Raw genomic sequence first — 24,981 nt, 5'->3', positions numbered from 1 at the left:
CCCAGGTCTTTTTTTTTTTAATCAAACCTGACAGTTTCTGCTTTTTAATTTGAGAATTGAGTCTGTTTGTATTTAATTATTGGCATATTTAGATACAAACCTACCAGTTTGCTATTTGTTTTCTATTTTTCTCGTTTTTCCCCTCTGTTCTTCATTTTGTGCCTTCTTCTTGGTTAATGATGTTTCATGTGCTGTAAAATGTGTTAAGAACCTTACAAAAGTATAATTTCATTCACCCCATGTCATCTTTTGTGCTATTGCATCATATACTTATTTCAACATTAACTTATATATCCCACAGTTTAGCGTTGTTACTTTTGTTTTAATATTTAAAAGTACTTAAGAGTGGAGAATAGATAACTTTTTATGTTTAGGTACATATCACCCATTTCTAGTTCTCTTTACTTCTTTTTGTAGATGGAAGTTTCCATGTGGTACCATTTGCCTTGAGCCTGAAGAAATTTTTTTTATAGCATTTCTTCTTGTGGAAGTTGGCTGGCCGCAGATTCTCTCCAGTCTTTATTCCTCCCACCCCCCCATTTCTGGAAGGCAGCTGCGCTCACCACTGTACTACCAATGCACCATCTGACCCACGATTTTGGCGCATATTTTTGATAGGTTCAGAATTTTCAAACGAAAGGTTTTTTTTTTTTTGCTTTTCCTACTTCAAAGATGTTGTCCATTTATCACCTGGCCTCTGTTATTTCTGAGAAGACACTAAATGTCATTAATTTCTTTATTCCATGGTGTATTTTTTTTTACCCCATGGTAGGTCTCTTCTCTTTCTGAAACTCTAATTATATTTATAACACAACCATTTCATATCACCCCCACAGGTCACAGAGGCTCTGTTCATATTTTTTTTTAAAGATTTTATTTATTTATTTAACAGAGAGAGAGACAACGAGAGAGGGAACACAAGCAGGGGGAGTGGGAGAGGGAGAAGCAGGCTTCCCACTGAGCAGGGAGGGAGCCTTATGCGGAACTCGATCCCAGGACCCTGGGATCATGACCTGAGCCAAAGGCAGACACTTAACAACTGAGCCACCCAGGCCCCCGCTGTTCATATTTTTTAGTGCCTTATTTTCTCTGTAATCCATTTGTATTATTTCTTTTGTGATCTGTCTTTAAATTTACAGATTTTTTCTGCAGTTTCCATGGTGCTGTTATCTAATCAGTGAATTTTTCATTTTAGTGTTATCAGTGAATTTTTCATTTTAGATAAGGCTTTCTGTTCTAGAATTTCCAGTTAGCTTATTTTTTATAGTTTTTAGTTTTTCTGCCAAGATTCCCCATTTTTTTCATTCATCATGTCCTTCTTTTCCTTTATATAGTTGAACGTACTTATCATAGCTGTTTTGAGCTCTAAACATTTGGGTCTTTTCAGGGTCTTGTCTATTGGCTACTTTTTCCCTTGAATGTGGGTTGGTTTTTTCTGTTTCTTTACATGTTATTAATTTTTTTATTGTATGCAGAATGTTGTGGCTGATAAGTTGTAGAGAGTCTGGGTTTTTACCTTCTTTCTTGAGTGTTGTTCTGGCCCGCAGTTGAATTACTGGTAGATTTTTATTCTGCCAGCCTTGTTTTTATTCTAGGTTAGTGTAAACCTATTTTGGTTTCGGATGCAGCCCTTCCTCTAGGGTATGGTCCCTACATATTCTACATATTCATATTTTTTAATAACACAGATGAAACATCTATATTGAAAATTACATGTAGAAGTTATTTATTTGGAGGTTGCAAGTTGTTTTTTCAGCCTTACTGTGATACTGTTTCCAGAAACAATTGTTTTATGTCTTGTATTATATTTTGTTTTCCAGTCCATCAGCTATTTCTCATCACCTATTAAAAGATACGGTCTCCAAGGTCTTTTTTATATGCTTGATGCTGCATGTGTGTCTCACTTGGCATGTTTTTTACTGTACTTCATCATTATCATCTACCATGTTATAACATGAAGAATTAATTAGGCACTACACTTACAAGTGAGGTCTAGAATATTGTATTTTCTCATTTTTTATGTGTTAAGTGCTTTTTAATTTATTTTGAAATGTTATGCTTTTTTTTTAAAAGATTTTATTTATTTGACAGAGAGAGACACAGCGAGAGAGGGAACACAAGCAGGGGGAGTGGGAGAGGGAGAAGCAGGCTTCCCGCTGAGCAGGGAGCCTGATGTGGGGTTCGATCCCAGGACCCTGGGATCATGACCTGAGCTGAAGGCAGACGCTTAACGACTGAGCCACCCAGGTGCCCTGAAATGTTATACTTCTTTAATTAAGATGATCCCCCCCTTTTTAAGAGTAGGGGGTGGGGCAGAGGGAGAGGAAGAGAGAATCTTAAGCAAGCTCCACTCCCAGCGTGGAGCCTGACATGGGGCTGGATCTCACAACCCTGAGATCAGGACCTGAGCTGAAATCAAGAGTTGGATGCTTAACCAGCTGAGCCACCCAGGTGCCCCATTTTCCTTTTTCTGATTGTATATTGGTGTAGTCACAGAATTTTTATTCTGGTATTTCTCTGTACCTCTTCTTTTTTTTATTTTCCTGTACTTGTGTGGAATGGCTTCACTTAAATCCAAATTTATTTACTATAGACAAGTATTCTGTCTTCTAGCATGGGTTGGTTTGTGCAAATTTTATTAAATATGTATTCTTTTACTATAAATTACTTTTTTCTTCTATATATTATAGTTAAGGAATATATATTTTATATAGCATGCATGATGTGTGTATATAGATTATATTATTTTACATTTCTTTCAGGATAGGACTAAGGGCATTAAAAATACTTACTATAAAAGGTAGACATTGGCCTGATAATGTTAAGAACCATTGCTTTAAACATATCAAAACTTACTTATTTTATAGTTTGAATCTGATCAACCCAATGTCTGAAGTCTTTGCGTCTGAATCTACTGTCTGTAGTTCATGGTGCTCTATTTTCCTTTGTCTTTTACGATTTTTTTTAACCAGTCATATTTCTTGGACTTTTATCTATAAGAATTCTTTCACTCCTGCCTTGAAAGGTGCATTTTTTTTCCAGAGACTTTTTGTGTTTGCTTCCTCATGTGCCTGGAGGCGCTGAACCAACTAGGAACAATTTTATAATGAATTCTCAGTGTATGCCATATGCCCACTTGAGCTGCAATACCATACACAGTCTGGGTTATAGTTATCAGTTCTCAGGGGAGATTTCTTTTCTCTGCCTCCCAACATCGTGTTGGGGGGTAGAAAAGTTTCCATGCCATCTTCTTCTGGTCAAGTTTATTTGCATTTATCTTTACACTGTGAGTGCAATTTTGGGGGGGTTCCAGTTTTGTGGGACAGGATCTCCAGTAAGACTCCCAACTTCCGGACAGGACCTGGACTTTGTTTCCTGACCCCTCTGCTCCCTCTGACCCCCCCTCGCAAGGTCAAAGCTTAAGGTTGGCAGTGTTCTCTGGTGCCTCCAGGGTGAGAGTCTGTTTCAATGCTCCACTTACTTCCCTAGTTTCCTGCTTTCACTTCGTTTTTTACTTCTAAGCATTCCTTATTTTCTTGCCTGATCAGTAATGCATTTCAAAAGATGTTTTAAAAATATTTTATCTAGTATTTTTCGTTGTTTTCATTGATATGGTCAGAATATTTTTATATACTACTTTGAAAGGTATATAATTTATTGGTTTTTTTGTATGATTGATTTTTTTAAATTTTTTGTTTTTGCTATTGTACTTAAAACTGTCATTTTTCTTTCTTTATCTGTGAATTTCCTGTTTGCGTCTTTTGAATGTCTTTCTTTTGGACTCTGGTGATTTTTAAAAGAATATGGAATGTACAGCTTTGGAAAGGGCTTTCTGAGGAAGTGAATCCCCTCAGAAGACCTGTTTTTCCTAAGATATGCATGTTGGACTTTGAGGAAGTTAATACTGGCACTGCAGTTCAGTTATAGTTCCTTAATTCTTTTGTATTCACTGTATGTTCTACCTGAGGCTTCTTCCTACCTCTGGCTTGCAAATCCATCAACCTATTTTAATACTTCATCTTATTTGATCACTGTCAGCCACTTTCTCCAATATAAAACTGCTTCTTTTTTAACTAGGGAAATGTCTATTTTCTTGCCTTCCTACTATTTCTCTGACTTCTCCTTCTTGGATGCCTAACTGGTTCTAACACTTACATTATTAAGTAGAAGAATTTCTGAGAACTTTGTCTGCAGTCTTCTTCTCACTCTTCACACTTGGCTGGTTGACCTTCATTTCATGGCTTTCAGATTGTCTGTCCTTTCAGTGATATTTCCCAAATCTGTGACTTCAAGTTTCAGACTGGTGTCTCCAGAGGTGCGCCTCAGCATATAGTTAACTTTTGCCATTACTACTTCTTTGAAAACTCCGTAAATAGTGACTATTCAAACTTAGTCAAAAAGTCAAGAGGACTTGTCAAAAGATGACTAGATAAAGGGAAATTGACCTGACTTTGGTGGTTTTTGCCCCAGATGTGGCTTCTGCCATAGGGTTACATGACAGCTCAGTGAGTACCTGTTACTCTGTAATATTGACTAGAGTCCATGACCGTAATATTCAGTACAAAAAGTATGTTAGGTGGGAATTCATGCTTTTATATCTTTTTTACATTAGTCACTCAACACCTCTCTCACTTTAATGATCCTGCCCTTTTGGTAGTAAATACTCTCCTTTTCACCTTCAGGTCCCAACAGCTTATAATAATTTTCCTTTTCACTTTTTTATTCTTCTGTTACACTATTTTTCAAAAGTAATAACTGATAATTAAAAATTTTTCTTTGTTTCATTTACATTAACTGAGGTAACACTAATATGGTCATCAGTGGTTGGTGATTGAGTGGGCCAAATGGGCTGATAGATGTACCTGAAATATCAGTTGGTATGATTGATCTTTGGCATGGTGTAAAGACAGGAGAGGGGGGATCTATCCCCAAATGGACAAGAAGTTGAGGAAACTGGTCATAGGTTTAAAAGTTGACCTAAGAGTAAGCTTTATGTTTCCATTTTTCTTTTAAAGGACAAAAGACAGTGAAGATTTTAATATCTTTTCCTTTTCTTTGAGCGAACCAAGTAACTTAATAATAAATACTATGAATGCAATGATGAATGATGGAACTATTTGTGGGAAAATCAACCAATATTGGAAGAGATCTGGAAACTAGGGCTCAAAATGGCCTCGAAGAGATGAGTTTGAGATTACAGGAAGACATCAAAGTGGGAATAATTTGTGAGTGATCAGCATAAAGAAAATAATTTGTTAAGGGAAATGGATCAATCTTTTGAAGGAGAGATGATAGACAAGCATAAGTGTAGATCTTGGTGAATCCAGAAATGTACTAAGCATAAGATAGGAAAATAATGTCAAAAAGATAGGGAAAAACCCAATAAAATAAAGTATCCTGAAAGCCAGATAAAAGAAGAGTTTATAAAAATAGGAATAGTAAGGGGCGCCTGGGTGGCTCAGTCGTTGAGCGTCTGCCTTCGGCTCGGGTCATTATCCCAGGGTCCTGGGATTGAGCCCCGCATCGGGCTCCCTACTCCGCGGAAAGCCTGCTTCTCCCTCTCCCACTCCCCCTGCTGTGTTCCCTGTCTCGCTGTGTCTCTCTCTGTCAAATAAATAAATAAAATCTTTAAAAAAAAAAACAAGAAATAGGAATAGTGAGCAAATTCTCCGTACATAAAACTGTATGATACACAGATTAACATCTTTATAATTTTCTTTATCTACAAAGTCTTCTGATACAGTTTATTTAAACAAAGTTATTCTGAGATTTGATTTTTAGGGACTCCAAAATATAAATCAGAAAAATAGTGACCACTTTAACAGTGACTTCCATACACTAAATGTGTTGCATCTGCAACAAAGTAAATGAATTTACTAGTATTTCCTCAAAATGCAAGAGTAGGAGATGGTAAAGAAAATCATAGTGAAATAAGGAATGTTAAATGCAAATTAATTATAGAGCATATATAAATATGCTGAATATCAAGCAAAAAATACTTTAAGCTTTTCCTGTTACTTATTTTTGGTCTTCCCCCTGCCTCTCTTAATTCATAAGAACTTTAGCTCTTCTACCATTAATTATTTTATTATGAGTGGGGTGAAAGTGCTTTGGGAATATAATATCCAAGATTAGGGAAAGAGATTGTATCTACTATTTATATAGAATTTTGTAGTTTGCAAAGCATCTTAAAATATTTATCTCATTCAAGACCAGAAGAAACCACATAAAGTAAGTGGGAATTATCATCTTTAAAAAAGGATTCCTGGATGATGAAACTTATTTATAGGAAAGGAAACTCAGAGAGATTAAGTGATTTATCATGGATCATTGGAGTTGTAGGCTCAAATCTTGGGCTCTCCATTACTAGGTTTGTGGTCATGAGCAGTGTATGTATCAGGTTCGAAACTCAATTTTTTCAACTATAAGATGAAAAGTTTTTAAAATAGTAAATTATAAAATATATTTAATATTCTGCTCAGTAATCTTGGTTTCCATTTTATTTTCCAAGCTACCCAACCTTCCTAAACATATCCTCTAGTTTTCCCATGCCATATATTCTGGTATATTTTTCTTCCATCTATATAAACCTCGTTCATTTTTTAAAAGATTTATTTGTTTATTTTATTTTTTTAAAGATTTTATTTATTTATTTGACAGAGAGAGACACAGTGAGAGAGGGAACACAAGCCAGGGGGAGTGGGAGAGGGAGAAGCAGGCTTCCCACTGAGCAGGGAGCCCGATGTGGTGCTCGATCCCAGGACCCTGGGATCATGACCTGAGCCGAAGGCAGACGCCCAATGACTAAGCCACCCAGGCACCCCTTATTTGTTTATTTTAGAGAGAGAGAGAAAGAGTAAGGGGTAGGGAGGAGCAGAGGGAGAGGAAGAAAGAGAATCTCAATCAGACTCCCTGCTGAGTGTGGAGCCCAACAGAGGGCTCCATCCTCACAACCCTGAGATCATGACCTGAGCTGAAATCAAGAGTCAGACACTTAACCGGCTGAGCCACCCAGGCACCCCAAACCTCACTGATTTTTAATGAATTTTACCTAGCTTGTTGTAGCCAGGCCAACTCCTTTACAAAATCATTCCTGTTCGCAATGACTGTGATTATGTCTTCTCTTGAAAAGGTGCAACACTTTCTTTTACACCATTTATCAAATTCTGTATGTTATTAGCCAGCAGTACACCAGGAAGAATAGTCATTACCATTTACCATCTGAATCCAAGGAACCCTTTTTAAAACACATTTTGAAAGTCATTTTACAAATAATTTACAGATATAAAAATAAAGGGATGTTGTAAAAAATAGCTATATTGGAAATTAGTAAGAATTTAAGTGTAACCAAGAAAACTTTATTTCATATTTTTCTGGTGTGAAGATACATGTGTCCAAAATGGGCCAATATCCTTTAAATGCAAGTAATCACTCATGGATGGCCTGGAACATACTCATCTTATAAATACTGATCCATATTTCAAATATATTTCTAAGAGATTACAGCTTTTTATTACCTCTGGTTCTTACAGTTTTATCCACAAAATGCAGTGCTTTGAAAAGTTTCATGGCTCATAGTTTTGTTGAAGATAGAATGGTTGATTTCTTCAGTCTGTAACAGCAAAATACCTTCATAATATTGATTAGAATGATCAATTCAATGAACTTCTTCATTTCTATGCTATTTATCTCCTTTCAGTAGTACCTTCAGCATCTGCCCACTTCTGAACCATAGCAAGTAAATTTCCTAGAACAGACTTGACAAAAGGTGAAAGAATTCATGTCTTTTTCTCAAAAATTTCTGGTCAAAAAAATATTGCATGATGACATCCTCCTCCCTGTAGAATGAATAACTGGGTAACAAATTTCATTGTTGTCCATAGAAACATGTTCACTCATCTGTTTTTCAATTTGAGAAAATATATTTAGGATATTATTCTTGTATAATGACTCATAATCTGAGATTTAGTTTATACAGTTAGTTTTACCATCACCATTAGTCTGGAGTACTGCTGTCTATTCTTTTTGTATTTGTGTTCTTACTTCTCTAACAATTGCAAAACATCTTCTGTCAATTTTCTTCTCGTTGCCATTACGGACAGGAAATGAAAAATTCTGAATTCTCAGTGGTGTTTAATGAAAGGTTAAAAAGAAAAAGACTACAAAAATTCTGTCTCCTGAGTTTGGGCAATGCAATAAGAAAGCTGAAGGATGATGAAATAGTAATGATTTATTTCACTATTTTATCACCCTTCTGGATGATTACATTATTAAAAAATTTTTTTCCATGAAAACCTTATGTTCAACATGGTTATTTCCCAGTTATCAGAAAATTATTTAATTATATAATTAATAGGATATTATGGAGGCAGTTACACTGATTAAGTTCTTTGCCAATAATTTTGGACTCCAGGATTGCATGAGGCAGTTGAGTGATGATTTAGATAATCTTGATTCCAGATGAACATATAGTGTTACTGATATCAGGGTTATGAAAGTAGAAAAGATTGAGCTGTTGGGTGTAGGTATTGGAGATCCTCTCTCCCTTTTTTTTCATCATCTGAGTTCCTTCTGGTCTCAGTTGCCTCTCCTCTCAGCTTGGACTGCTCATTTCAATAATGCTTTTATGAGTGAACTGAGTCCCCCTCATGCTCCTGTCTTTTCCCAACATCCACCTTGCCCACGGCAACTCTAGATAAATTTGGGTCTCTTCTGCCTCCCATTGCCCTGCCCACTACTGGGCTGGTGAATATTTCTTGGAGAAAGTTAAAAACCAGGCTGAGTTCCTCATTACAAGGGTACAGGGATACCAAGATCATAGTTGGGAGAGAATCAAGAGAATTCAATCCTAGCACCATCTTACAAGCGATATGGAAAGTATGTATTAGAGCTAAAAAGTAGAGCCAAAGATTCCTGACCTTTGTTGCAGTGTTTTCCATCATAGTGAGTTGAAAAGTTGGCAAGCTGAAGGGAAAATTCTATAAAATGTGAAATAAGAGAAAAAGCCATTAAGGTGTCCTATAGGCCTGTATGGGAAATATTCTTTCTTCTCCCACCCCAGCTTTATTGTAGTCTAAATGACAGATAAAATTGTAAAATATTTATGGTGTACTTGTGATGACATGATATATGTGTACATTGTGAAATGATTCCACCTATCTAGTTAACTAACACATTTGGCACTTCACATATTTATCTTTCTTTTTGGGGGGGCAAGAAGATTTAAGTTCTACTCTCTTAGGAAATTTCAATTATACAATACAGTGATCTCAACTACAGTCACCATGTTATACATGAGATCCTCAGAACCTTATTCATCTTATAGGTAAAAATTTGTATACTTTTACCAACCTCTCCCCACTTCTCCCTCCCCCCAAGCCTATCAATCACTTTTCTATTCTCTGTTTCTATGACTTGGACTTTTTTTAGATTCCACATATGTAAGATGATACAGTATTTGTCTTTCTGCATCTTACTTATTTCATTCAGCATAATGCCTTAAGATCCATCCATGTAGTCACAAATGGCAAGATTTCCATTTTTATGGCTGAATAATATTCCATTATGTGTATGTATACCACATTTTCTTTGCCATTCATTCATCAGTGGACTTTTAGGTCATTCCTATGTCTTGGCTATTGTGAATAATGCTTCAGGGAACATGGGAGTGCAGATATCTCTTTGAGGTAGTGATTTCATTTCAGTTGGATATATGCCCAAAGTGGAATTGCTTTATCATATGGTATTTCTATTTTTAATTTTTTGAGAAGCCTCCATACTGTTTTACACAGTGGCTCTACCATTTACAATCCCACCAGCAGTGCACAGGATTTCCTTTTTTCCACATCCTTGCTGATACTTGCTATCCCTTATCTTTTTGATACAGCCATTCTAACAGGTGTGTGGTGATATCTCACTGTGGTTTTGAATTGCATTTCCCTGATAATTAGCAATGTTGAGCACCTTTTCAGGAGCCTGTTGGCTATTTACATGTCTTCTTTGGAAAAATTTAAATTTTTGTATTATTTTAAGCTCCTTTTTAGTGAAGTTGGAAGTAATTCCCAGGATTATGAAAAAGCAAAATGTTTCAAGGTATAGGAAAAATAAGATCACTAAGAATAAACACAGAAACTAATACTGGGTTCAATAACCCTGGGGATTAAAGTTAGTTTTGTATTTATTTTATCTCTATTCTAGATTCTAGGTACTTAAAGAGCAAGATCCTAATGGTGTCATAATGACATAGTGGCTTCTATGGTTGGATATTTACTGTATGAGAATTAAAGGATAATTTTCAAAAACGGTAACATCTTGACTCTGATACAGATACAGAATGAGCAAGTGTTAAAGATTTTTATTTAATTCAATTAAATGAGGAAAACAGGCACCTCTGATAACCTGTTCAAAGGACGATCCAAAGAACAGACACAGTTGTAGATCAGGAATATTGTAATTAATATCCAATGGGTGCAAAACATGCTCCTTTCAGGGTGGTAAAGGGAAGTCAGTTGAATGTGACAGGACAGAATTTGCCTCTATATGGGCAAGTATAACTTTGCATTGCTATCAGTTATTGGCAATTTAAAGAGCCGTAAAATTACTCTCCTAAATCAGAATCAGGTAATCCATAAGTGTGAGCTTGAGATCTAGACAAATGCAGTTTTCCACTGAAGCACAGCTTTTTCCCTATACATGTGCTGTATTCAATTAAGTTATAAAAATAAACCTTCTAAAGAGAACTTCACATTCAGTGTAAATAAATAGCATTTTGCCATTTGCAGTTATATTTTTAAATTTTTACTTTTCTGAAATATGTACATTTTTAAAGTAAAAAGATCAAGTATTATGCAAACAAATTTACCTCCTTTCACTACATCTGCCATACTTTTCAAGATTTTTTTTGTTAGAAAAACATTGAAAAATTATTCAGTGGCTTTGTTTCTTTTGCTCACTAAAGGAATTAACCAAATTCTTCATATAAACTTCTACCAGTCAAATTCAAAGGATGACCAGAGGAGATGAAAATTCCATTGCTCAGATACTCAAGAGCTTATCTTCAAGACAAGCCACTTTTTGGCTTCTAGAGTATGCACAAACAAATCTGTTAATGTGTAGAATCTAGCCCTAATGTTAGCACTTATTAAGAGTATTTGGACATGTGTAAACGATCCTGGCTCTGACAAGGACCTGTCTGCTCTTCTCAGGCCTACCTTCAGTTTTTACTTCCATCCTTGGCTTGACAGCCATTTCTTCTATAACTGTGACCATGTGTTCACAGGGTCACAGCTTTAAAATGTTCAAACAGGGAAACAAGATTCCTTACAGGATCAGTGACCAGAGGAAAGATCTGCAGGGATGCCTTAGCAGCTTGACCATCAGGCTTTATTCATATAAACAGCTCGATAACATGAAGAGCAGCTGCAACCAGTAAGGAGGAGAATAAAAGAAGTAGCCATGAAGCCAAGAGTACCGTACAATACCTTAAGCTTTAATTTCCCAGATCAGACTTAGAGAGGACATAATATCACCGTTTATGGAGGTTATCTAGACAGTCACAATTTTCTGCATTCAGTTTTCACCTACCTACCTACATGATGAACAATTTAAGAACAACTGCTGATTCTTGGCAAAAGACAACAGATAGTCGACAGAAAGACCAATTGGGCTAGAGGGGTAGTGGACAGAGGTCATTTACTTCTTATCTGTATTTCATCATTTCCCTCAGCACTAGCTGGTGCTGGAACAGGAGATCAAACTTATTGATCCTTAGAAGCCTTTCATTGGTGATTTCAGCAGAATAGTTTTAACTCCTGATTCCTGAGTAGCCATAGAGACGGGGATGGTTTGGCATGGTCTTCTTTTGCCTCCTGCACATGAATTCATCCTGAGGGTATATTTTGGATAGATTGTACCAAGGAACATGCTCTAGAACAAGCCCTCTACAGATATGTTTAATGCTGCTCATATAAACACTGTCAAAATGGAAAGTTTACACATACTTCTTACTAATTCAGTAATAAGTGGTAATTCAGTGTTAATTTAGTAATACAACAATTGGAAGGTGTTTAAACCCTCTATCTTCATAGAAACTCAAATACTACCAACATTGACACTTGCACCAAAAGTAGCTTAGTCATAGTAACGTCAAAGCTTTCAATAACCCATTTGGCTAAATAATGACTCACTTGGCTAAAATCTTCTAATCTAGCCCTCTTGTTGCTTCCAGCTTGGAAACAACCAGTAAAAATCTGGAACTATTATCTAACCTTCTCCTGTGCGGGTCGTCAGTCATGCCAGTGAAATTGATTCTTGACCTCTGTACATGCTGTCTCTTCCTTCTCCATTTTAATAGCAAGTTGTGATAAAATGTGAGCCACTTTTATTCTGTAGTCTTTGTTTATTTACCTAAGGTGTTTTTATTGTGTATTTAAGTTCTTTCATGCATTGTTTTGACGTTTACATCCATTTGTCTGGATGACAAATTATTGCTTCACACGTCAAGTAATCATGATGAAACTACTCTTTGAAGATTGCTTGTGCTTTAATAGTTAAAAAAAAAAAATCAGTGTACACCTAAAGAGAAAGGTATCACTTAAGAATGACTTGTAAAATAACATAAAAATAGGGCTGGTTTACAGAGCCAGAAAAAGAAATCGTATGATGACCAAGGAAAAAAAATTTATAAAAGTTGACGCAAAAGCAGTAGTGGAATTGTATTTCTTCCGGCTGAACCAATGCTTATTTACGACCAGTGTCACACCTCTGACGCTGGCAATGTGAAATGGTCTAGTGAAAAGCAAGCAGCCCTGGGGGTTTTAAATTTTCAGCAAGACTGCTATAATAGATAAATGAACTAACATTTTCAGGTTGCATATTATTATCTGATTCTCCCACCTAAGCAGACACCCAATTTTAACCATTTCTAGTTAAATATTGAATGTTTTTCCTTTCCTTTGTATTTGAGACCAGGAGTTAACCTAAAAATACTCTCTTAGCTAAAAGTCACTGTGACCAAATATGGTAGATAAACTGAACTTGGTTCCAACAAGGATATATTTAAATCCACAGTTTGGATGGTTACACGCCTCCACTATAGGACTGCTTATGGCATGCATGTGTGTGCGTGTGCGTGTGTATGAGAGAGAGAGAGACATCCTGAGCTGGACACTCCTCCTTAGTTGTATTGGATCATAAAAGCAGTGTTGGCAGAATGTCCAGCCTGTGAGATTGGGTCCAATTTCATAACAAACTGCTTTTACTTCTAAGACATTGGAAAGCATTAAGTTATCTGTGTTTAAGTACATCTTTCTCCTTGTTTTTCAACTTTTCCATTAGCCAGAACAGATTACCTCTCTGGAATGTTGTTTGTTACCTACAAGAGAGATACCATTTGTATCTCAAATACAGATTTAACTTATGACCTAGAATTCATTATTATGCTCCTTCTCAAGCTATGGTACAAAATAGCAGACTCTGAACAAATGAGTATTGTTCTGTGGGATTGCCGCAAAATCCACCAAGTACTTCTAGCCATAATGGAATGAAATACCAAAATGTCTGGCTTATAATTATACCTGATTGAAGTGCCCTTACATGAAAAAGGCTCCCTTTGTCCCCATTTCTCCAATGATTTCTCTCCCCTTCCGTGTCCTCTTCTCTTTTAAACCTGCTATCTGTTCCATCCCTGCTTTGCTTGAGACCCTGCGTTGCCATTCATCACATGCCTGCCCCCCACATTTTCCATCATACCGTTTTGTTTTCATAAGATGATGAAAGGTTTGCAAATAGAGCTATTACTATATTTTAGCTGGTTTTCAAGATGCTTTGGTGCATTTTTGGCTGGCATTACGATACAGATGACAGACCATGGCATTTATCAGAGAGAATGTCCCAAAACTAATAAACATAAGATGGTTCAGAAAGCAGTCAGAAGACATTAAACAACGTAAAATATGTAAATATATAAATCTTACCATTCAGCTATTTACCTACATTCCATTACTATCTAGTGCAAAGTTGTACTTGCAGTATATATTTTTTTCTATGTTGGAAATGATTTCCCCCAAAATGCTAAGGGCACTTCTTGATTTTTTTCTTGTTTCCAGTTTTAGTCTTGAGACATCTGAAGATCATTGAATGTTCATTACTGTTGATATAATTTTCTTTTTCTGAAAAATTTTTGTAATCTTATCCCTAGTGCTCTGAAATATAAAATATTTCTTATGTTGATTTTTTTTTAAATTAATCGGTTGCCCTGGGAAATTGATCTCCTTTTCATTCTGGAAACTTATATCCTTTAGTATGGATTATCTTTTTATATTATTTCTCAGATAATGTTCTCCCTGCACATAGTAGATATTCTTAAGTGTTTTTTTATTTCAATTTATGAAAATGATTACATGGGTATTAGAAGCAGTTGAATTCACTAATAGACAGGATAAAAGAGGATAGAACAATAGTTGGTAGGTAGAAAATACCCTCTGAACTCAGTGCATACCCCAGATCAGTTTAGCTAAATGGTCTGAAAACTGAAGTTTGGAGGAGACCTAAAGTATTTATTTCCACTGTCAACAGTTTTTTAAGTTTATTTATTTTTTTGTACTCTACTTTTTTGTAATCCCTACTCCCAACTTGGGGCTCGAACTCACAACCTCGAGATCAAGAATCACATGCTCTTCTGACTGAGCCAGCCAGGCGCCCCTCCACTGCCAGCAATTTTAGAATTTAGAATTAGTTCTAAGCCACAATAGACTGACCCTTACTCTGACTAGCACTAGACAATACAGAGCCCTCCAGACAGCTCCCATTTATTATGCACCAGAAAGAGCTGAATGGCAATTATACTGATTAAATTTTGCTTTAAAAAAATATTGAAAACCTATCCTTAAGATGGTCTAAGCCAGGTTTCTTTCAACCATTTATCTTGTACTTTCTTTTTCTCTAAGTGCAGAAGACAGAGTGAGAAATAGTTACTTTATCAATAGCACTCTTTCAGGTGAAATGCAGTTTAAATATTTGAGTTTTTTAAAATGCCATGGCTAATAGATTTTTATAAAAAGCAGAGATCTTGGTATTATATTTATATTCATAAGGAAGTAATTTTTATGTAATAGCCAACAGAACTTGGTCATTAGAAATGTTTGCAGGAGTCTATCTATACTAAAGTTTATATCTTTTTGAGGATTATTTTAGATGCAAACAACAGAAAATGGAGACTTGAATTATTATGGGAAATCAATAAATGTTAATTGGTAATGATGGTGAAGTTAAGAGAAAGTAGCAATTGATTAAGAGCTGTAAATTATCACCCATTTTGATGACATGGGTTCCTGCACATTGAACCCATCCTTGATTGATGAACTCAGAATTGAATGATGGTCCCAGAAGCAGAGAAACTATGCCTAAAGCTAAACTCAGTAGTTTTTTGCACTGGTTTGCTTCCGCAATTAGCAAGGATCAGTGATGGTAAAAGGTGATGCTCTCACAGCCTGAAATTTTAGGGAATCCTTGTTCATTCCCAGTAAGGAAATAAGATACACACGCACTTTTTTCTTCCTTCCTTTCCTTCCTTCCTCCTTTCTGAGGCATCAATGACATGTTGAAACAGGGTTTGGAGAGATTTATTCTGTTTTAAACCACATTCCTTATGGCTGGGATTATGCGTGATCTCTTGGTAAGGTTGTCAGTGCTAACTCGGGTTTGCATACAGCTGCAGTTCTCGAGAAGTGGCTCACTCTCACCTGGGAAGCTTTCAAAAAGTATTGAGGCCTGGAACTCCAACCTCAGAGATTCTAATTTAATCGGTGTGGAGTAGCATCTAGGTGTGGTAAGTATTTTTTTAAAAGCTTCCAAGATGATTCTAGAACTGCTGGTATACACGTTCACTGTCCAGTGACGAACAATAATAATGGTGGAATTACAAAATGGAGGTGGAGCTATGGAGCTATATAATTGCTCTTTTTCTAATTACACAAACAACATATAAATTCTTTCTTGTTATTTAAAAAAACTCGGGGATGCACCTGGGTGTCTCAGTCGTTAAGTGTCTGCTTTGGGCTCACGTCATGATCCCAGGGTCCTGGGATCGAGCCTCGCATGGGGCTCCCTGCTCAGCGGGAAGCCTGCTTCTCCCTCTCCCACTCCCCCTGCTTGTGTTCCTGCTCTCACTGGGTCTCTCTCTGTCAAATAAATAAAGTCTTAAAAATAAAGAAAGAAAAAAGAAACTCGGGGCACGTGGGTGGCTCAGTCAGTTAAGCATCAGACTTTTGCTATGGGCTCACGTCATGATCTCAGGGTTGTGAGATCCAGCCCCAGGTCAGGCTCCCCACTGGGCATGGAGCCTGTTTAAGATTCTCTCTCCCTCTGCCCCTCCCCACCACTCACACTCCCTTTCTCTCTAAAAAATAAAAAATGAATAAATAATAAAAAAGAACTATACAAAAATTATGGAGTAAGCATGAAAGTCCTCCTTCATATTACATCTCTCTCCTCAGATGTAACCCCTGTGAATTTACTGTTTATCCTTCCAGTGTTTTTTCCATGCATTTGAAAAAATACATACAATTACCTATAACCATATAGTGTTTTTGAAACATAAGTAATATTATACTATATTTATGTGTTTCCTGTGGTTTTTTGTTTTTTTTTTTTTGCTAAATTTGTCTTGGAGATCTTTCCATTTGAATACATACAGATCTACCTCATTTAAAAAAATATTCTTTTACTTCATTTCTTTTAATATCTGCAGTGTTTCTCAATATATGTGGGCTCTAATTTCCTTTCCATTTTCACATGTTTGTAGCTCAGTGGTAAAGAGCTTCAACTCTAGTTTTGATTATAAGCATTTATTATTACAAGCATTTTTGATTTTGATTTTAAGCATTTTGATTAATGCTTTTTTTGATTATACTGGTTTTGATTATAAGCATTTATTGTTATTGTTAGTATTACTATTATCATTTAATTTTTCTATTTTTTACCAATACGGACAACACTATATTAGAATACATTTCTAATATAGTAAAATATTTCTATAGGCAAATTTTTAGAGTTGGCGTTATTGGGTGAGGGTATGTACATTAATATTTTGAAATAACGCTGTCAAATTGCCCTCCAAAAGAGGCTGTCTCAGTTTACATTCACTCCAACCAGTAGAATCTCATTGTAGTATTTATTTCAAGGCCTAAATAAATCATTCACATCATAATACGACTTCATGGGCTAACTAAAATGTCAGGGTTCTTTATTTTGGCTGGAATTTTATTGAGTTGGTTTGATAGCTCTGAATATAACATGTCATCCTGAAGTTCTGACTTACAGTCTTTAAACATATATGATTAAGGAAAATGGAAAAGTTATTTACTAATTTTTTAGACAAAAATTTTCAACCTATGAAGTACAAGAGGAGTAGAAATAAAACTGGGCATTGGCATTGAAAACTCTGGACTAAATTAGTTCCAACCTTCATTGTATAAATGGGATCATTCAATGAGAGACACTCATATCCCCCTATCATAGTGATAGAGCAGTAAGCCAAATCTTGGGAAATAATCTATTTCAAATCTGTGTTTGTGTGTGTGTGTGTGTGTGTGTTGCTGTTTTAAATTCAGGACTCAATTTTTTAGACTTACATGTAATAAAATTTACATCATTTTCATATAATGAAAATGCAAAGAAAATTTATTTTCAATTAAAATTTCCTTCTTTGTAAACTCAAGTTTTAGTTTTTTCATCAACACAAAGGAGATGTTGTAGTACCTACTTCATAGGGCTTGGGGGAGGATTAAATTTTCTGCACGGTGTCTGGAACATCATAAGCTTTTTATGAATTAAACCTCTTATTATTTCTATTATTATTTTAAATCTGTTAACAGCATGTTCAGCCCTACTCTGTATAGCTCATTTTATTTTTCACAGGAATTAAGGTAATTTAGGGAGATACTGGCTTCTGTATTTCAAAAGATACAAATACTTTTTTTTTGGTGTTAAATATGTATTTGTTCCATAAGAAACATTTTTAAAATCATAAATCACTACTAGCCAGTATTTTTAAAAACTCAATGTTTTTACCAGTGTACTTAAGAAAAATATATAAAAATTAACCTTACTAAAATATTTTATTGCTGAATTTGCTTACAGTCTTAAGAGTCGATTTAAGAAGAATGAAATACAGGAAACAGATCCATATAAAGAATAGGTTGCTTTGATAGAGATCTGACAATGTGTGCACTATAAAAAGGCTTTTCCAACTCTGTGATTCATCCAAGTTTTCTAACTCTCCTCTTGGTATGTTGGAGCAGATCCTGTGAAGTGAATAAACTATACCCAGGTGTAAATTTAGAATGTGTGGGCACTATCAAAACAAAATGGGGCCTTCTGGAAGAATCTATGACCCTCAGGAGGTACAGGGTGGGAGATTGCTCTCATCAAAAGCTACTCTGGATCTGTTCCTTTTCTTTCGCTCTCTTGGGGTTCTTTGATGGCATTTCTGCCATCCACCTCCCTTCCATGCCCACACTGGCATCTGACACTCCCAGGTGTTGGATTGATTGGCAGACGATTGGATTAGATAACCAGCGTCAGTCATATTAAAATCGAAAACTATACTGGGGCTCTTGGGTGACTCAGTCAGTTAAGCATCTGATTCTTGGTTTTGGCTCAGGTGATGATCTCAGGGTTATGAGATTGAGCCCCCCTTGCAGGGAGACTGCTTGAGGATTCTCTCTCCCTCTTCCTCTGCCCCTCTCCCTACTCACACTCTCTTTCTAAAATAAATAAATCTTTAAAAATAAAATAAAAAGCTATAGACTTGAATGTCAGTATCATTTCTGGATTTTAGTTGGACTGTATCAGGATTAATAAACAATCTCTTCAAAGAGTCAGTTATCCTTTCTCCAAATTGGTTTCTGGAATTCTTTCCAATCTTTGACTTTTCTGTTCTCCCATTTGGAAACTTGATTGTTTTTCACACCTTTCTTTTCCATGGATTTTTATGTCTTCTTTTCTGTTTTCACCCCTTCTTCCTGCCCATATAGCTTGCACTTCTTTTTCCTATTTTCTAGGTACTACATACTTTGATACTTGATACTACTTGACTCACTGTTGTCTCAGTATTTGCTCTTGAGAAGCTTACAGATCTCTGTACACTTATCCTTAATGCGCCTTCAACCTCCCCAGAATGTAGATTTAATTTTCCATATAAATTCTTACAAAGTTAACACTTTCAAATGCTTAGAAGTGCTTAACTTCTATTTTTTCCATTACACTTTTAGATAGGCAAAGCTGGCTTTCCATGAAGTATCACCCCTCTCCCCAACTTATTATCACTTTTGGGATCTAGGTGGAACATACAATTGATTAATTCATTCATCTAAATCATTGAGGTATCATTAAAAAATTAACGTCCATATTCTAATCTAGTGGTTTTCAACTGAGCTCAGTTCTAACCATTGTTACTACTATCATTTGAAAATATAATTTAGTTATTCTGCGACTTGGACTTCAAAATGAGAATTTTTCGAAGGGTCTTAGCAGATCTAAAATCTGATTTCAGAATGAGAATTTTCCTTTTTGTTTTGGAATCCTCAGAACTTTGTATATGTTTGATTAATTTAACTAATGTCGTTGTTTGGGCTTAGTTTATTAAGACCCCCTAATTACTTATTTCATTACATAATTACATAGTTCTAAAGCCCTAAATTTAGGATTTGCTTTTATTTATTTTGCCATTTTAGGTGCTTCTATCCTACTATATCTATCATTGGCATTCTCGTTTCATTTAAAAATGTTCATCTTATTTTGATAATCTTTTAAAAAATTGGTTCCAATTTAATTCTTATTTTCCATCTTCAAAAGCATCTTAATTAATTATCTGTAGAATGTGCTAATTCATTAGATTTAAAGTATAATCTTACAAAGAACTTGATAAAGTTCTGAGACTAATCTGAACATTTTTTTTTTACTTTAATAGGTAAGAAAATATCCTTTGTGCCATTGGTTCATCATTTTATAAAATACTTATCATGAACGATTTTACTTTTTATGGTTGGCTATAGGAATGTATAATGAAGTATGATTATAGTTTTTTTCATGTGTAGTCTTTTGCCTGTGAGTCTGGGTCCTTATATTTCTTAAGCATGTAAGTATACAAGGGCACACATGCCATTTTTATGCTCACATCAAATGTAAAATTCATTCAAACTAACAAAAGCTAGCTGATTGGGAGAGGTGTGGACACTGAACAAAGGAGACAAGTACCACATAGAGCTTGTACGGAGTGTGTGGTGTGGTATCATTTGTGGGCTGAAAGGTAGCTGAGCATTTCCATTTTGGTGTCAGTCCCTGGGGAAGGACAGGGTTTCATAATGGGGTGTGATCTGCACTCTTAGTAAGCGTGATTGACACTGAATGATTAAATAGAAGAGGAGAATAAATACCACTCCTCCCCTTTTAAGACTAAGCACATATCCACTGAATGCAAATCTTTTCAGTGTGGAAGACAGTCTGGCCTAATGATAGCACATATCTGAAAAGCTAGGAGAGTGAATTAAAGGAGTAGATCAAAATGCAAGGAAACAAAATATTATACAGTATCCTTAAAAATAACGTTTAAAACCCAAATGTAATGGTAAGTACACGTACAGAATATGATGGAAGATCCCATTTGTAAAAGTGGAATCCTGACATGAGGCCCTTGGTAAATGAGTGGGCAAAATGGATCCCTGAATTGGATAACACAGCGCATACCACAGTGACGGATGAAATTGATGTGTCCGCAGGAGAGCTTGTTCTATTACTGTAGGCTTTAACCTATTTTCTCCTCTTTGACAATGAGCTCCTGAGTGGATGTTATCCTCAAGGAAGTGAATTTAATTCAAAAGGAGATATTTTATAGATGTGCAAATTTAATTTAAGAATTCACTTAATCCATTGTAGAAGAGAACTATGGGAAAACATTATCATAAGTAATATGGTTATTTTTTTCAAAGATGCCATTTTTGAGTGTGTTATTTGGGGGACCCGAATTTCAATCATTTGTTGGTAATTTGTATTCTTTAATTTTGCATTATCTCTTAGAACACATGGCTGAAACAGTATTGAATCTGGATTGTAATATTATTTCATTAATTTATTATATTAAGGTATGTAATTGCACGATAATCAGAAAAAGTGGTTTCTTCGTTCTTCCCTTAAATTTTTGAAAATACGATACATTCCTTTTCCCTGGGATAAATACTTGTTAATTATTGCAAAGAATAAAAGCCCATTTTGTGAATCCATTTAATTCTAAAATCTATGAGGTAATATTGGTAACTGTAGAAATAGGCCATACTTACCCTACTTTCTGCCAGGAAAAACAAAACTAAACAAAACACAACAACAAAACACTCTTCATACCTTGACCCAGAAAATAGAATACTAATTATCCTACATACACTGCTCAGTAAGTTAGTAGTAGCTTTGTCGTTTGTCTTTGAAATATATGGTAGTATAAGTTGTTAAGCTTGCTGTTCTCGCTCCCTCTTTCACACACACACACAAATGTAATTAATTATAATTATTTTTTGTCATTATAGTCTTAAGTTGATGCTCACTGTTACCACTTATTTGCTATCTTTTTAAAAAATGTTATGACCTATTATCTGAGTTTCATATTAAGAATTATGGAGTCATAAATGTATTTTAAAAAATAGAAAGCTCTTAAAACATTTCATTTGGAGACAAAACAAGCAAATTCTATACTCAACAAGTAGATTAAAAACCTGTGTAAGTATATACAATATTATTTTCTCCACTTGTTTTGAATGTAAAATTTTCAAAGAAAATCTGACTGAAATTGAGCAAATATATCTCCCAAATAATTTACTTGTTCAGCTTTTAGAAACTAAGTCAGATTTTCAGACATCTCATACAAAGCCAGCCCTCAGTGTGTATTCAAATATTAAAGGTAGATTTATGTTTATTTCAATTTAGAAGAATTTACCCGAAAGGAAAACTAATTTCTTACAGAGGGAAAAGAAAGTAAATTCTTCCCACCATTGAACTTGATGCTGCCTTTATTAACCCAATCGAAGTATTTAGAAACTTTCTTTTATAGTTTATTCTGATTCAGATACTTACTGTATTGCTCTAAAATTACTTGGTAATTTGCCAGATATCACTCACCGTAGACATTGACTTCTTACATATCAAATTTCACTTCATTACTTAATTTGTACAAAGGAAAAGAATTTTTCCAGTTCAGCTGGTTTCCACAGTCAACATAATTAACATGCAAAGAGATGTTAAAGAAATGAAATTTTATTTGGTCTATAATTTTCTCAATTGCGGAGTGCATTGCCAGTGCCTACTATGTGTCAACAGCTTTATTTTTTAACTGACTTTTTTTTAAAGCTAGCTGGTTGTTTTTTGTTGGACACCGGCTGCCCTCTAGTGGACTATACTGTTCTCTTAAAAGAACCTGTCAAGTCTGAAAAAAATCATTTCTATATGGAAGTGATTAGTGTTTCGTGTTTTAGTACTCTTGTTTTTCATTTACTGTTGTGTTTAGCACAACTAGCTTTATCACTTTGTTAGAGTATTTTGGTGAAGATGGGCTTAGAAGCAACTTTGATTAAAAATAGCATTACAGGGGCCCCTGGGTGGCTCAGTGGGTTCAGCGTCTGCCTTCCGCTCAGCTCCTGATCCCTGGGTCCCGGAATCGAGTCCCGCATCGCGCTCTCTCCTCTGTGGGGAGCCTGCTTCTCCCTCTGCTTGCCGCTCCCCCTGCTTGTGCTCGCTCTCTCTCTCTGACAAATAAATGAATAAAATCTTTTAAAAAAATAGCATTACATACTTAAGAAGACACATTAAAATAGGCTGATCTCATTGGCAGTTTGTATATATATTTTTTATTTAGAACGCATTTTATGACACATGCTCCCCGCTTCTGAGACGTTTCCATTATTCTTGTTGCAGATGCTACAATTGTGGTGGACTTGATCATCATGCTAAGGAATGTAGTCTACCTCCTCAGCCAAAGAAGTGCCATTACTGTCAGAGCATCGCGCACATGGTGGCAAACTGCCCACACAAGACTGTGGCGCAGCCGCCCGCCAGTTCTCAGGGAAGACAGGAAGCGGAAGCCCCGCCATGCACTTCGGCTTTTCCTCGAGAGCTGGGCGGAGGGCATGGCTGCACGTCACCGCCGTTTCCTCAGGAGGCGAGGTTCGAGATCTCAGAATGGCCAGGCAGGTCATCTCAAGAAGCTTCCTCGGCGAAGTCCTCCGCGGCGCCGGAAGAACCAAGCAAAAAGGGGCCTTCTGTTCAAAAAAGGAAAAAGACATAACGCTTCTTCCTAATGTATCGTTTTCTTTCCCCGGTTGGGAAGTCTACCTCATGCAAGTACAGGGGAGCAGTATTTCACAGCAGCAGCTGACTGGGGATTTTTAACTACTGTTGAGGAACTGTGAATTTTTTTTAAACAGACAAATCACTCTAAGCAAATTACATTTGAGCAGGGTGTCATGTTTTATGTTATTCAGAGAATGAAATACTATGTGTATCTGTATGTGCACGTGTGAGAGGGAGAGAGCCTGAGTCTGTGTGTGTGTCGGCGGAGTCGATATAGGAATGTAGACACATCTCTAACGCGGATTTGTCTTTCTGTGTGTGTGTCTATAGATGCAAGCACACACCCTCCCTCACGGAATTGGACGTCCCCAAGAATTGAAAACCCATAGGACGCATTTTAGATGGTTTCAAAGATAACCCCTGGAGTCTTTTTTTTTTCTTGAAATACCACTCCCTTTATATTACATAAAAATAAAAACGTGACTGTTACCTTTTGTGTGAACCAAAGGCTACTTCAGATCTCAGAGCTGCCAATCATATGGTACTAAAGGTTTTAAGTCATCAGTTCTCCCAAGTTTGGGATTGCCTCTTTTTCTTGCTATCTGTAGAGTGTTTCCCCCTTATCCCAACCCCCTTTGAAGGCAGTACCTTAACTCCACATGCCTCTGACTGCTATAAGCTTTTTTGAATCTGGGATACATAACTCCAGAAGAGACAATGAATGTGTAATTTCTGTGCCGATATTTCCATGTTTTTAATTCATAAGTTTTGATTGTAAATTAGATGCCTATTCAGAAAAGTGAAGGGGGAGGGCAATGTATAAATGTAGTGACTTGATTGTTTTCAGTGGTATTTTGATACCAGCTCATTATCTTTTACATGTTGTGAAGCTTTGAAGGGATTGTGGCAACCGCAGCTTCCCTTGACGAAGTCAGTCCAAACCATCCCTTCGAGCAGGGGCCCTCCGTGTTTGCTACTGAAGACTTTGGAGGAAAGCTCCAGTCATTTGGTGTATTTTTTTTGGTGGCTGTTTTCTTTTCCCCGCTAGAGAGTTATCTGACTTGTTTCTAAAACAGAACAGCACAGGTAAGAATAAAATACTGGGGTTGAGAATGAAAATTAAGTGCATGTTCATAATCGCCCAATACGTTTGCCCTGTGAAGGATATTGAAAAGTGCAGCGTTTGGTGGCAGTGGTGGCAGGCAGCTGGAGTGATGGGCCTGGGGCGGAGGTGCCCAGCCTCTCCCACCAGAGAGCGACAGGAATTTCATACATTAAGATTAATTTGACGGAGGTTCCCTTCATTACTCATGCTGAAGTAACCGACATGGTGGATTCAGGACGGACATTCAGTAATGGGGATAGAGATGCTTTTCAGGTTGGTCCTCAGTTATGTGAGTAAACCTGGGACCCGTCCTCATATTGGTCCCTTTAGGTTTCAGTCATTTAAAAAAAAAGTTGGTGTCTTTCTGGTTTCTAGATGTTATGGGTAAATTTCTGAAACATCTCCAAGAAGGTACCAATTAGTTATAATGCTTAACATTGGCAATAAGCAATGTTTCGTATGAGCCTGTTGGTGTAAGCTCAGATAATCAAAAGAAGAGAAGAGCATGAGTCAAATGAGACCTATTCTGCTGGGCAGCTTCTGCT

General features: G+C 36.2%; 1 protein-coding gene across 1 annotated transcript in view; it reads left to right on the top strand.

The window, feature by feature from the left end:
- LIN28B (lin-28 homolog B) overlaps positions 1 to 23,326 on the top strand; it is a 118,305-nt gene extending 94,979 nt beyond the window's left edge. The window contains exon 4 of the mRNA XM_027603369.1: positions 22,957 to 23,326. Within this exon, the coding sequence (XP_027459170.1) occupies positions 22,957 to 23,326 (370 nt within the window). The remainder of the gene's footprint in view (positions 1 to 22,956) is intronic.
- Positions 23,327 to 24,981: the final 1,655 nt, after the last annotated feature.

This window comes from Zalophus californianus, chromosome 7, assembly GCF_009762305.2.
Source record: "Zalophus californianus isolate mZalCal1 chromosome 7, mZalCal1.pri.v2, whole genome shotgun sequence".
Taxonomy (NCBI): Eukaryota; Metazoa; Chordata; class Mammalia; order Carnivora; family Otariidae; genus Zalophus; species Zalophus californianus.
Note: the sequence above shows the minus strand (reverse complement) of the source record. Positions and strands in the feature narration are given on the sequence as shown.